The sequence below is a fragment of the Vipera ursinii genome (genome assembly GCF_947247035.1).
Source record: "Vipera ursinii genome assembly, chromosome: 3".
NCBI classification, from domain to species: Eukaryota; Metazoa; Chordata; class Lepidosauria; order Squamata; family Viperidae; genus Vipera; species Vipera ursinii.
Window position 1 is genome coordinate 29,240,148 of NC_139516.1, and position 15,277 is coordinate 29,255,424.

A 15,277-nucleotide genomic window follows, 5' to 3' on the forward strand; every position below is an offset into this window, starting at 1 on the left:
CAGCTGTCATCTTGGAAAGAAGACATTTCTTTTGGATCTGAGCAAGGAGGAGAAAGAGAAGCTGAACTGGCTTCTCCTGATTCTGGCTGTGAAATCACTTTGGCAGAAGCTGTGGTAATTCCCACATGAACTGTCCCACTGGAAAGTTCATAAAGCATGTTGTGTGACACGTCTTTATGCATCATGTGCCATGGCTTTAAACATGGCCATTGATTGAAAACTGCTGCTTGCATCCCTTGTCCTTTCTGTATGTGTGTGTGAGACCTGGCTCAGTTACTGAATGCAAACCTCCTGGCCCATCAGCTTTTGAATTGTTACTGTGTGGGAGAGAGAGGGAGAAAACTTCTAAAGATTTGGCTACCTAGAGAATGCCAGCTGCTAACTTGAAAGTAGGCAAGAGTACTGTGAATGGAATTGCTCAGTGGAGGGGTGGGAGGGGATGACATGCCTAGAGCTTTATACCTTGCCCATACCCCCATGCACACTCCTAGCAGCCACGTTCTCATGCTTCCAGCTTCTTCCTTTTTTGCATCTTTTAATGTTGATCCCCTTGCTGGCTTGGCTTGTGAGCTCTCCTTCTTTTTCTGCTCTTGACAAGCTAGCGGCTGGCTGGCAGACCAAAGAGCTTCACACTACTCCAGTAAAGCAATAGTCAGACTCCTTTCTGCTCCATAAAAACTAATCCCTTTTCTCTAACCTAGAACAAATTTCAAGAACCAACTTGGGAAGAAAAGGATTTTTCAGGCCTATCAGTAAAAGCCTGTCCGAAAGAAGAGAGTTTAAAGGCTGCTCCTCCAGTGGCCCTTCAGGTCTCAGTGCTGTTTTACTAACTGCTTGTGTTTGTGGTGTAAAAGCTCAACCTAAGTGATGGCGAGCCATGCACCACCCACCCTTCCTTCTTGCTTACTGAGCTGCTATATATATTTATATATATATATGTATAATTATATATATATATTTATTTATGTAGATCTATTTGATGCTTGTATATATAAATATATATCAATATATTCCTATCTATGTTTCAAATACCTTTTCTCATACCTCTGAACATGCCAGAATCTGGTCAAAAGGTAATATTTATTTCAGTAGGGCTCCTATTCATTGATTTAAATTACTTTTGGACCTAATAGAGATTTTGTTTTGTAAATGAATAATTCTATGATATTTTAATATTATGCTGAAAAACAACCATTGGGCCAACTGAGTAAAAACTGTAATGCAGTTGAGAGGTATAATGTGCAGTCCTCAAAGAAGAGCTAAGAGACATCTCTTTTGTTCTGATTTTTCTTGTCAATTACACTGATTAAAATCCTACACGGAGAACATGAAAACATGCTTCCTCTGATGGCTTTTCAGCCACAGGATGAGAGCACTCACAACACAAGCCCTTTTCATCCAAATGTTATGTTGCCTCAGGAGAGATAGCCCTTGTAAAAACTGAAGTGAGGTATAGATAATAAAGGTCCAGAAAAAAACCCCACCAAACCCATGTTGACTTGATCTCAGTGAAATTGACAAATGCTTTTTCCTGCAATATGTGCAAAGATTCAATCTTGGCTTTCACCTTTTTCATTTAAACTTTTTTTTTCCTCTCTCCTCTTTCTTTTTTCCTCCTTTTCTCTTCCTTTTGAATGTGTTTTTACCTTCTCCTAACAATCAGTGAGTGTCTGAGTTTCTTTTTAAGTATCTTATAATGTTTGCTCTTTTGCACACTCCTCCTCTACGTGTAAAATATCCAATCATTTATCTGGATAGATATTTTCAAAATCACGATTTTATTTCCTCCTGGCAATTTTGTAAGTAGAACGAAACGAATCTTTTACCTTGTCTCCTCCCTGTAGAGAATTTGCTGGGAGACAAGTTTTGGTGATTATTTTTGGGATGTGTCTGACACCCTTTCTTTGATGCTCCTCTTCCCTCTTTCTTTCTCTGTTTCATTGCTTCTGGTGGCTGTCATCTGCTATTCAATGCTTAGAGCCTTAGCTTCTTTCCTCCCTTTTGTCTCATTCAGAAAGCGGGATTGAGGGAGGGCACAGAGGAGAAATCTAAGCTGCCTCGGCACAGGGCTCCTGAAAGTGATACCGGGGATGAAGACCAGGACCAGGAGAGAGACTCCGTCTTCCTGAAAGACAACCATTTGGCCATCGAGCGCAAGTGCTCCAGCATTACTGTCAGCTCGACTTCCAGCCTCGAGGCTGAGGTGGACTTCACTGTCATTGGTGACTACCAAAGCGCAGCCTTTGAAGATTTCTCACGGAGTCTCCCTGAGCTTGATAAGGAAAAGAGTGAGGGAGAAGCAGAGGGTCAGATTTCTGCTGAGGATTCTGACAGACCAGCTCCCAAGGAAGATGGCGATGCAATGGATGAAGATAAGGTTTATCATGTAAGCCCAGAAGAGGTACAAAAGAAGACATAATACACAGATGTGTCTAAATGTCTTCATTTCAGTAATGTCTGTCTTGGCATTTGCACCGCTTGATCAGGTGTCCCTCTCATATTTGGAAGAACATATCCTCTTCTTAATAGCCTTTTAAAACATTTTACCTTCATAAATGTGATTGTCTTGTCTGCATGATTGTTTCTGACATTCCAATGCATGTTTGTCCTCAGGGCATTTGTGATTCCTTTAATCATGAAGTTACATCAAACTTTAACCCACTGCATTTGCCTGGCTGATCCATTGTATTAGGTGTATTGTATTTGTGCATTCTCTTTGTTGCATGAATTCAACAAATAATATGTGTATTGAATATGCTTGGTATTTATGTATAGTGTAACTAAAAATGAGAATAATAGCTGAATCAAATGACAATTGGCTATTCTGACTCTCTTAAATAAAAAAGCAGATACTGTACCATTAAAATAATTGTTTTTCCAAATTGATTAAAACAATGTCAAAGATCAAAGATGGAAGAAAACATACTGGGGAAACAGTGTAACACCAAAAAATCTAAAATAAGGCAGATGTCATGGATTTAGAAGAGCTTAATCTTTACTATAGTTAGTGAAATTGCATTTGCAATGGGTAGATTATATTCAAAAACAGGATTCAAAATTATTCTCTCAACAAATCATTGGAGTTCTTTGCTTTCTTCCCAGTTTGAATTTTAATTCCATTTTTCCAGATTATAATCTTTATAGAAATATCATATGATATAGTTTATACACTTTCAATCAGGCCTTTATTATCAAATATGTGCTCTGGAATAAAAATTATTGAGCTTAAATAGGCAAAAATTATTTGATTAACCATCATATCTGACAAAATGAGAATTAAAAATGCATATTTTGGGACAGGAAAAGGACTGTTCACGAAACAGCCATTTCTGACATTAATTATCAATATTTTGATCATCATTCTTTTTTATCACTTTGATAGTCATTCAATCTGAAATCAGAAATTGTGAAAAAAGTGGAACTAGACACCTCTGTGCAACACAGAATTGGCACAACAGAAATTACACAGGTAACTTATAACTGTTACTTTATTGCACACTCAAATTTCCCCTGTAAGTGAAGCATAAATGTGTTTTATAAGTCCAAAGGCAAAGCAGTCCACTAAAATTGCTAGTGGAAAAATAATTTACATATTCTGGTGATCAAAAAACAACCATTTGTTATTTTTAAATACATCTCTCAGACATGAAATGCTCAATCTATAATCAGGTTTTAAGATAATATATGAATAGGAGACTAGATTGAAGTAAACTTACCATCTTATGTGAATATATTTTAGTTAATTTGTATAGAATTAAATGGAATGTGCTTTTAACAGCTCTAGTTTTGTTGACTTTTATTGTTTCATTTTCAGGTTGATGGTACCACTACTGATGGAAAAGAGGCAGTAACCACTTCCCACATTGGCAGTGCAGAAACTGTATCTACAACCTCAGTAAGTTATCTATGTGGAACTCATTAGTGCCTGGCCATTTGTCAGCACTGCAGCATTCTCAATTTAGCCTCTGTGACACAGGGTGAATGTGAGACTCTCTTGTCTATCTTTGCTGTCAGCAGTCACTTCAACTGCATCTCAGTTCCATTTTGAGACTTTCTGCACTTAGTCCTTCTCCAACTCCCCTGGCCGCTTGTAGCCACCACCATTCTTGGCCGATTTTGAATAACAAAGGGGAGACAAAATTCCTGTGCTCTTTTCCCAATTTCTTCCCCTTTGAGTTCATCTTGACTGAGGTCCTTATATTCATAAGAAATGACCCATGACAACTCTGGCCATCTCTCACATAGGCCCTTAATGGATTTGAGTGAGTCCAGATTGTTTTCCTAAAATGTACATAATGTGACATAAAATGTATAAAATACATGTTAAATAAAAATGAGCACTGGATTATTTCTAGTTTGACAATAATCACATAAGAGATGCAAAACATTTTGAACTCCTTAAATCTTTTGAATAAGATTAAAATATACTGCTCAAAAAAATAAAGGGAACACAAGATAAGACATCCTACTATTAAATACAGTACATTGTGTTGTTTAAGTGTTCCCTTTATTTTTTTGAGCACTATATTATGGATAAAAATCCTAAATCCTTTTTATTTATTTATTTATTTTAATTCCATTTATATCCCGCCCTTCTCTGAAGACTCAGGGCGGCTTACAAGCTTAGCAGTAGCCTTCATTCTATGTATATGCCTGCTTATTAGGGCTTTCACACACACCCCAAGCGGCATTACACCAACTGATAATTTTGCCACAGTAGATTATACTTTAAAATAAGTATTTTTATCTCCATGAACAAATTAATGGATGAAGTTTATGATTTTGATTATGTCTTTGAGCATCTATTCTCCCTTTTTTGATTAGACCCATAAACATAAGTTACAGTGTAACTTTTTCCCCCCAGGATCACAGTACCAAACCTACAAAAGGCACTGCAGACCTTCGCTCCATTTCTCCAGTAAGTCGTTCATATTTTCTGAGGAACCTTCCCACCCTAGTTTCCTAAATCAGTAATAAAATTACAAGACACAAAAGAATCTGAAACAGAAATAGTAAGTCTGATAGATAATTCTTCACTGGACCTGAAGAAGACATAACTGTAGTATGGACATTCATAGTTCAGCCTGGAATGATTAAGTACACAGGAAATAACGTATTACTATTCAGATACCCAGTGCTTTTTTTCTAAAAAAAAAAAGTGCTGGAACTCTCATCTTTATTTATATATTTATTTATATAATCAAAAATTATATATTGAATTCTTAATATAAATTTAATTTATTGTATTTAAGGCAAATGTTCATAGTAAATTCCAAAGTTTCGTCCAATTCTCGTCTGGCAAATCTTTGAGATTTGAGCCAAGTTTAATTCATAATTGCCTTTAGTTTTTTCATCTGTTTTTGGCTTAGATGAAGTAATACATCTTTCAGGCATTCACCAACTAAACTGGAATTTGTTGTGAGCATCTCCTTAAATACAAACAGCTCTATATTAGCAACCACATTATTGATGGCTTATACAGTTGCAAGAAAAAGTATGTGAACCCTTTGGGATTACGTGGAGTTTTGCATGAATTGGTCATAAAATGCGCTCTAAACGTCATGTAAGTCACAACAATAGAAAAACAGTCTGCTTAAAATAATATTACACAAACATTAGCTGTTGTCATGTTTTAATTGAACATAAGATGGAAACATTCACAGTGCAGGGTGGAAAAAGTATGTGAACCCCTAGCCTAATGACTTCTCCAAGAGCTAATTGGAGCCAGGAGTGAGCCAACCTTGACTTCAACCAGTGTGATGATATTGGATGTGTTGCTGACAGCTGTCCTGCCCTTTAAAAACACACACCTGTTTTGGGTTTACTGGTCTCAAGAAGCACTGTCTGATGTGAACCATGCCTTGCAGAAAAGAGCTCTCAGAAGACCTACGATCAAGAATTGTTGACTTGCATAAAGCTGGAAAGGGTTACAAAAGTATCTCCAAAAGCCTTGATATTCATGTGTCCACGGTAAGACTGTCTACAAATGGAGAAAGTTTAGCACTGTTGCTACTATCCCTAGGTGTGGTTGTCCTGTAAAAATGACTGCAAGAGCACAGCGCATAATGCTTAATGAGGTAAAGAAGAATCCTAGAGTGTCAGCTAAAGACCTACAGAAATATCTGGCACATGCTAACATTTTTGTTGACACATCTACAATAAGGAAAACATTAAACAAGAATGGAGTACATGGGAGGACACCACCGAGGAAGCCATTGCTGTCCAAAAAAAAATATTGCAGTATGTTTGAAGTTTGCAAAAGAGCACCAGGATGTTCCACAGCACTACTGGCAAAATATACTGTGGACAGATGAAATCAAAATTGAGTTGTTTGGGAAAAACACACAACACTATGTGTGGAGAAAAAAAGGCACAGCACACCAACATCAAAACTTCATCCCCACTGTAAAACATGGTGGAGGGAGCATAATGGTTTGGGGCTGCTTTGCTGCCTCAGGGCCTGGACGGATTGTTGTCATTGATGGGAAAATGAATTCCAGAGTTTATCAGGACATTTTTCAGGAAAACGTACGACCATCTGTCCGCCAACTGAAGCTCCGCAGAGGATGGGTGATGCAACAGGACAATGACCCAAAGCATACAAGTAACCTATACTAGGTCTTATCTCGCTGCGATAAGGGAGGCGAGGTCTAACCACTTCGCCACCCTTATCGCGTCTGCAGATAATCGCCCGGCCGCCCTGTTTAGGGTGACTCACTCCCTCCTGAATCAGGAGGTGAGGGAGGATCCCTTGCAGGGTCGTGCCGAGGAGTTTAACCAGCATCTGTCAGACAAAATCGCTCGGATTCGGACCGGTCTGGACTGTGACTGGGCAGAGTCTGTCGAGCAGGACACGGGTGGTCTTGTCGATATCACCTGGGAGGAGTTTGATTCTGTGACTCCGGAGGAAGTGGACAGGATCATGGGGAGGCTGAGCACCACCACATGTTTATTGGACCCGTGCCCTTCCTGGCTGGTCTATGCAGCCCGGGAGAGGACACGCAGCTGGTTCCAGGCAGTTATATCGGCTTCTTTGAGGGTAGCTTCCCCGCCGTCTTGAAAGAGGCGGTGGTGAGGCCTCTCCTCAAGAAGCCTGCCTTGGACCCAGCTGTATTGAACAACTTTCGTCCTGTCTCCAACCTTCGCTTTCTTGTGAAGGTTGTTGAGAGTGTGGTGGCACATCAGCTCCCTCTGGTCCTGGATGAAGCGGATTATCTAGACCCGTACCAATCGGGTTTCAGGCCCGGGTACAGCATGGAGACGGCATTGGTCGCGCTGGTGAATGATCTCTGGAGGGCTCGGGACAGGGGGCATTCCTCTGTTCTGGTCCTATTAGACCTCTCAGCGGCTTTCGATACCATCGACCATGGTATCTTGCTGCGGCGTCTCGGGGGATTGGGAGTGGGAGGCACGATTTTACAGTGGTTCTCCTCCTATCTCCAGGGACGCTCGCAGTCGGTGTTGGCAGGAGGGCAGAGGTCGACCGTGAGGTCTCTCATTTGTGGAGTTCCTCAGGGGTCGGTCCTCTCGCCTCTCCTGTTCAACATCTATATGAAACCGCTGGGTGAGATCATTCGTGGTTTTGGAGTTGGGTATCATCAGTATGCTGATGATACCCAGCTTTTCTTTTCGACCCCAAACCACCCCAGTGATGCCCTCACCGTGATGTCCCGTTGCCTGGAGGCGGTTCGGGTCTGGATGGGGAGGAACAGACTTCAACTCAACCCCGACAAGACCGAGTGGCTTTGCATACCTTCATCCCGGGTTTATTCGGACATTCCACCTCTCGCTATGGGGGGCGAATTATTACCCCCCATAGATAGGGCTCGCAACTTGGGAGTCCTCCTAGATTCACGGCTCACCCTGGAAGACCACATAGGAGCTGTGACTAGGGGGGCTTTCGCCCAGGTTCGCCTGGTGCGCCAGTTGTGGCCCTATCTAAGCTGGGATGATCTATGCACGGTCACTCACGCGCTCGTGACCTCTCGACTAGACTACTGCAACGCTCTCTACATGGGGCTGCCCTTGAGGACCACCCGGAAGCTCCAACTGGCACAGAATGCAGCCGCGAGAGTTGTGTTGGGAGTTTCCCGATACTCCCATGTCACACCTCTGCTCCGTGAGCTGCATTGGTTGCCAGTTGTCTTCCGGGTGAGATTCAAGGTACTAGTTATGGTGTTTAAAGCCCTACATGGCCGGGGTCCGGAGTACCTTAGGGAACACCTGCTGCCGGCGTCAACTTCCCTCCGCCCTGTGTGTTCCCACAGAGAGGGACTCCTCAGGGTGCCACCGGTCAGAGAATGTAGATTGGTGGCCCCCAGGGGGAGATCTTTCTCTGTGGGCGCCCCGGAGCTATGGAACCAGTTACCGGTTGAGCTCCGGACGGCGCCCGATCTTCGCTCCTTTCGCCGCGATCTGAAAACATATCTGTTAGAACAAGCCGGCCTGGCCTGAGGGGGGATTGGTGGGGTTTTTTATTATCATTTTATTGGGATTTTATTAATGTACTTATTGTTTTTTATGGGCATGTATTTAATTACTTTTTAATTTTTGTAGCTTTGTGTTTTATTCTTGCCCTGTACACCGCCCTGAGTCCTTCGGGAGAAGGGCGGTATAGAAATATTAATAAATAAATAAATAAATAAATAAATTCAACAAAATAATGGCTTCAACAGAACAGAATACGCCTTCTGGAGTGGCCCAGTCAGAGTCCTGACCTCAACCCGATTGAAATGCTGTGGCATGACCTTAAGAGAGCGATTCACACCAGACATCCCAAGAATATTGCTACACTGAAACAGTTTTGTGAAGAGGAGTTGTCCAAAATTACTCCAGATCGTTGTGCAGGTCTGATCTGCAACTACAGGAAACGTTTGGTTGAGGTTATTGCTGCCAAAGGAGGGTCAATCAGTTATTAAGTCCAAAGGTTCACATAGTTTTTCCAACCTGCACTGTAAATGTTTCCATCTTATGTTCAATTAAAACATGACAACAGCTAATGTTTGTGTAGCATTATTTTAAGCAGACTGTATTTTTCTATTGTTGTGACTTACATGACGTTTAGAGCGCATTTTATGGCCAATTCATGCAAAACTCCACATAATCCCAAAGGGTTCACATACTTTTTCTTGCAACTGTACATACCATTTTAAAGATATGATCACATTGGTTCAAGTGAATGAGATGCTCCTATAACCCAAAATGCATGCTATTAATTCATCCCAGCCAAAATAGTTATTTTCATCAGACTTAGTTCATGATGAACTTAGAACACTAAGTTCTGTTTTATCAAATTTATCATGAAGACAGCATAGTAGGCTGCCATAGGGGTGAACAATTGTGGGATAGCTCCCCCATGTTTATATACTGCAAGTGGGTATAGTAAAGATGGAATGATTTTTTTGGTCTACTTGGGAAACGATGTGTTGCACTTTAATAGGGGAGGAGACAACTTTTGCATATATAGTATGACATATATTGAGTTCCTTTTGGAAGGACTAGCAGTTGGAGATAATAGATGTCTAATACAAGTGCATATGCTTCCTTCAACATATATGTGTTTAACTGATGGAGTCATGTTACTGAGAAGATAATGAATTGCAAAGAAATTGTTATTAATACATCAGTTAAACATTTTGTTTCTATTTCTTTACAACTGCTGATAAAAAATGGCCTGGCTATGTTCAAATTATACACGCAAGAGAACAGTCTTAGGTGAGGGGGAAAGTGTTAAATTCAATCTATTTATGAATATGAATGTATACGTCCATAATTGCTCAGTGTATTTTAACAATGATACAGAACTGTGCTATGAGGAGCTTACAATTTACATTTCTTATTCTTGGGGAATTAATGACAGAAAGAAAATGGATTGAAAAAAGATTACCACTTCAGATAGACGTACAAAATCAGCAAGAATCCAGATAACCACTAAAATAGTAGACATGAGACACAGTTCCTGGGTGAGGGAGGTGACCCCCCAGCCCCTCCAGGCCACACAAGATGATGTGGTCAAACCAGGTTAAGTCAGTGCAGCAGTTCAGGGTCAATCCGTGCGAGGTGATGTGTCTCCCTCAATGTGTGATAGTTCCGATGAATGAGACAAATCAAATCAAATCAAATCAATGACACCGATGGTGCAGAGTTTGCAGTCGCTGAGCCAGACGCTGGTGTGGGGCAGTGGGTGGGCGAGGGTGGCGGGGAGGCCAAAGCGGTGGCAGGTGTCGCGGGCCAGGCACTCCAGAGCAGCCACATAGGCATGCAGGGTGAGGAGGAGGAGGCGCAGGTCCAGCACCGGGTAGGCCACCAGCTAGCCTGGCCCATGGAAGGTCAGCTGCCTGCTACACCCCATGCATGCCATCTCCACGCCCAGCACCCGCAGCTGCACCACCAGCACTGCCTCCGCCCTGCCGCCTGCCCCATGCAAGCCCACCATGTAGAGTGGGCCCCGCAGCTCCCACAGCACCATGGCATTGCCACTCTCATCTCCTCCAGGTATCTTCAGGACTACCATTAAAAAGAGGTGGAGAGGGAAATCATGTCCACCAGGCCTCGCCTTCCCATTGGGCCAAGGGTCTCACAGAGGGCAGGGTGGCCTTGACAAATGCTAGTTATTTGAGGAGGGGGTTTCTTTGCCACTGCTTTTTCTCCTTCTGACTTATGGTCAGCCTGGCTGACATGAGGTGAGCACAAGGCAGGCGTGCACATGTTTTCCGTGCTTCGGTGCCAGGCTCTCCATGGTGCAGCACGGCATGGAGAGCCTTGCTGACACGGGTGAGCACAAGGCAGGAGTGCATATGGACTCCACTTTTTCAGCAGGGCAGAATTAAGTGCTGCTTCCCACCTCCCACTCTTGGTCCTCTCTTACTTACAACTAGGAGTAGTTGGGCAGCAGGGAGGGGTGCAAAGTTCCTGCCAACTCCCCTTCGTTGCAGACAACTTGTAGATGCAACATTTGCCGGCCAGGTCTTTTGGCACGCTCAGCAGCAATTCCTATTGGCTTTTGAAAGCCAATAGAGGGAGTAGCACAGCTTGTGAAAAAATCCATTAAAAAAGGTGCTGGAACACTGTTCTGAGCGTTCTATGAGAAAAAACGCCCTGCAGATACCATTAAGGTTGTGATTCTGGACCTTTTCCTGGGATCCTTATCTTGATACTTTTCAGTCAAGATTCAGGCTGGGTTATGGCACTCAGGTGTCATTAGTCACACAGACCTTTGGAGGGACTGGAGTGGTGTGTCCTTGGATGGTGTGTATGTGTGTGTTTCAGCAGTTTTTGATACCAACAGTTTTGGTACTCTCTAGGATTTTGGGGTGGGGGCACTGTTTTTCAATAGTTGCTCCCTTTCTCTAGTTGTTCCAGTCAGCATTGGTCACAGGGATGAAGTCTAACCCAAGACCCCTTCTATATGGAGTACCTGACTCCTATTTAATACTTCCATGAAACAACTGAATAAATTGGCATAGTTTAATGCAACACACCCTCCCCAGTAATTTACCAGAGCAGGATAGTCAAGCTGTATTTTAAAGCTCATGTAAATAGGCAATATCAACTTACTGGCTTCTTTTAATTCCTTATAAAGGAAATTACTGCCTTAGAAGATATAGATAATTGCTTCAAAATTTCTAACTGCTGTAGTACTTCAGAAATTGCAATTGTACCTGGATCAGATAAGAAATGCTTAAGCTGAATACATTGTCAAAATAATTTCTTTTTTTGATTTTGCAAAACTTTCAAAAACAAATTTCTCAGAACTAAGTTGATTTAAAATAAATAGTCTGTAAGAGGTCCAATTTATTCACCCTCAAATATTTGATCATGATCTTATTTAGAGCAATATACACTTCCTCTTCACAGCTGTCTTAGAGAAAGCTGAGTATCAGGGTTCATAACTTAAACCCATGCCTATGACTTCTGTTTTAGAGAAACTGTAAATCTGTTGATGTGGGTCATGTTTTGCACCTGTTTATAGATTGCCAGTGGTGCTGTTGGCAAAGAAGCCTTCACCAGCCTTTTCGGTGCCACTGCAGAAACCCTTTCCACCTCCACAACTACCCATGTTACCAAGGTAAGATCAGTGCAGGAGCACAGAATATCAGATTATTTCCAGTGCCCAGACTTACATCTCACTTCCCGTGAATGAAAAGATTTATTCTAGATAAAAGGCATATTGTACCTGTATAAATATCATATTTCTCTATAGACTATTAAAATTCTTGTGCCTTTAATCTTTAGCTGGGCAAAACAGGGCATCCATATGGCAACAGTTTTTGAACCAATGTACCTTTAATGGGCTAACTTGCAGAGTATGTCCAAAATCCAGTACCCACAATTCCTTTGGCATTGAAATCTGGCAAGTTGATGATAGTTTCAGTGCATCCATGCTGCTGGGGCTCTACCTAGTGATTCAGTAGACTGGCCCAGCTGTAGTCCTCTGAGACTAGGTGGGCTGGCTGTTCCATTGGCCTTGGAGATCAGATAAACAACTCCCACCCTAGCCCTTCAGAGGCTGGGTAGACCACTCCTACCACTGGCTGCCGGAGGGCAGTCATCTGCAATCAAATCAGCAGGAAGTTAAAAGTTGTTCCTATTCCCACTCCTTTTTCCCCCTTAGTTATTCTGCTTTTTCTGTTTAGGTAAGTAAATTTCTCTGAAAGGATGACCCAGTGGCTCACAAGTTGTTTAATATTCTCCTATAATTAAATGTAGCTCCAACACTGGAGGTTTTTAAGAAGAGACTGGACAGCCATTTGCCTGAAATGGTATAAGGTTTCCTGCCTGAGCAGGGGGTTGGACTAGATGACCTCCAAGGTCCCTTCCAACTTTATTATTATTATTATTATTATTATTATTATTATTATTATTATTATTATTATTATTATTATTATTAATTTCCTTACTCCCAAGAGTGTATTTGTAAAAAAGGAATAATTGTCATAAATTTCAATCTAAACCGTAACCTATTTTATTAGTATTGTAGTTTTTATGCCACAGCATATTGCCTGAAATAGCCAGTTGTTGATTTTCAACAAATCATGACTAAGCAAAGTTTAGCTTGGCATGATGTGTCAACTTGGTCACAGAGTTTTTGTGAGCCAGTAAAGCAAAAGCTATCATTCAACACAGTTCTAGACATGGGATTTACAATATCAAAGTGAGTATTTGTTTTCTTCTTTATTCCAGACTGTGAAAGGAGGATTTTCTGAAACCAGAATAGAAAAGCGAATCATCATAACGGGGGATGAAGATGTGGATCAAGACCAAGTATGAATGCTTTTAGTTAGGAAGTTGAACGAAACTCTTATTTATAGAGGTATCATGGTTCAAGATAGGAACGCAGGAAGAGGGAAAGCTGTTAATAGAGAAGTCTATTATGAAGTGGTGAATGCTCCAACACTGGAAGTTTTTAAGAAGAGACTGGACAGCCATTTGTCTGAAATGGTATAGGGTTTCCTGCCTGAGCAGGGGGTTGGACTAGATGACCTCCAAGGTCCCTTCCAACTTATTATTATAAGTAAGGTGGAAATTTATGAAGTATGGTGGACATAAAGAGAAGCCTGAGAAAGAGGCCTCTAACTGAAATGAAATCCAGCAATCTGCCCATCTGTATTATTGGTTTTTTTAGTGTGGTAGAAGCTGTTTTAGTTTCATTTAGTTTTTTGCTGTAATTGCAAAAAATGGAAATTTGGATAATGTCAAGTTTTAGAATTTATGTGAGTGCACTGAATTCCTGATAGACTTATTGCATGCACCTGAGGTCAACCGTGATACTAAATGGTTATGAAGAGCACAATCCCCGAATCCTTCCTTGCTCATGCCTCCTCAGGTACTCATCTAAAAACTTGTCTTACCCTTTACCATCTCTAACATCCATACTTACAGAGCTTTAAGAACTCATGTTGTAATTATCATGCTTTGATGCACATACACAGCTCTATGTGTGTTTGGGGATGTTATAACAACATTCAGCACTCTTCTGCTTGAACTTGTGAAAGTCAAAGGAAATACAAGGTGGGACTGCAGATCTTGTATCCACCTTCCAGCCTTTACGTATGAATGCAAATACTTTTGTTGCAGACATACAGATTAACAGTGTAATCATATCTGGATAATTTAGATACTATTACAGGTATACTTCTGGTATGTAGACCTAATTCACAATACCATGAAAGAGGGGGGGAAATGTAGCCGTCTGTGGTCTGCAGTACAATCTGCAGTAGAACGTGAAGCTGTGCTTATTGATTGTTAGGAATATCTGTGCGAACAGAAATATTGATTTTGCCATTCATAGATATAAACTTGTGTTCCTTCACTTATTCTTTATTTAAATTATTTTCCACTTGTTCTTACATCTGCACATTTTTGGGTGACTGAAGCTGCATTTGGATCTACAGAATGATTTGGGGGCTAGAAGGAATGTGGGCATGGTGAAAAAGGGATATGCCTAGACTAAAACCCACAGGCTTTTTAAAAATGCATTTTTTTATTAAAGAGTTTTACAAAAACAAAATTTTACAATATATCCCCAAATCCCTCCCACCCCAAACCCACCCACTTCCCCCCCCCCCACTTCCCAGAGCTAAATACAGGATTATAGTTACAATAATCATATTCTAAATAAAAATTATGCATAATATACAATTAACCAAATTCATAATGCGCTTTAACTCTCTTTTAACATAACTACCAACAACGTACCAATAACAATATCCCACTAAAATCTACTCATAAGCTAAGTGGTACTTTTTAGTCCCATATTTGTTTTGAATATAATTTATCCATCTCCTCCAAACTGAAATATATCTTTCCTGTGAATGATCCTTCAGATAAGCAGAAATCTTAGACATTTTAAAATTGCCAAGAAACATTGATTTCTTCTTCCATGTTGGCCAATTTTAAAAGATTGACCAAAGGAAGGGACCTAGCAAAAGCTATCAGAAATTGGACTACTCATGAGCCAAAGGTTGGTCTCCAATGACATTAGTGAAATACTACTGAATTTGAATTGTTTTCTTTCCATAGGCTTTGGCTTTAGCCATCAAAGAGGCAAAATTGCAGCATCCTGATATGCTGGTAACCAAAGCTGTAGTATATAGAGAAACAGACCCATCTCCAGAAGAAAAGGACAAGAAACCTCAGGTGGGTATAAATATGGAGAAAGCATGGAGAAATATGATCATTACAAGCCAAATCACAATAAAATAGTAAATGATATGCAAAGATTGTAGCTTTCAAAATGAGCATCCTTCTAGTGAGACAGTACTGATCTGTCAAAAAT

The 15,277-nt window shown here is 41.0% G+C and overlaps 1 protein-coding gene across 9 annotated transcripts in view; it reads left to right on the forward strand.

Moving 5' to 3' along the window:
• Window positions 1-15,277, forward strand: part of EPB41L1 (erythrocyte membrane protein band 4.1 like 1) — a 193,665-nt gene that overhangs the window by 175,703 nt on the left and 2,685 nt on the right. For 7 of the 9 annotated variants that reach the window (XM_083358640.1, XM_083358642.1, XM_083358644.1 and 4 more), the window contains 7 exons: window positions 2,015-2,386; window positions 3,383-3,469; window positions 3,815-3,895; window positions 4,865-4,918; window positions 11,972-12,067; window positions 13,183-13,263; window positions 15,022-15,138. In XM_083358640.1, the coding sequence (XP_083214766.1) occupies window positions 2,015-2,386; window positions 3,383-3,469; window positions 3,815-3,895; window positions 4,865-4,918; window positions 11,972-12,067; window positions 13,183-13,263; window positions 15,022-15,138 (888 nt within the window). Of the gene's footprint in view, window positions 1-701; window positions 810-2,014; window positions 2,387-3,382; window positions 3,470-3,814; window positions 3,896-4,864; window positions 4,919-11,971; window positions 12,068-13,182; window positions 13,264-15,021; window positions 15,139-15,277 lie in introns of all 9 variants that reach the window. The other 2 variants (XM_083358648.1, XM_083358647.1) reach the window with 2 other exon arrangements.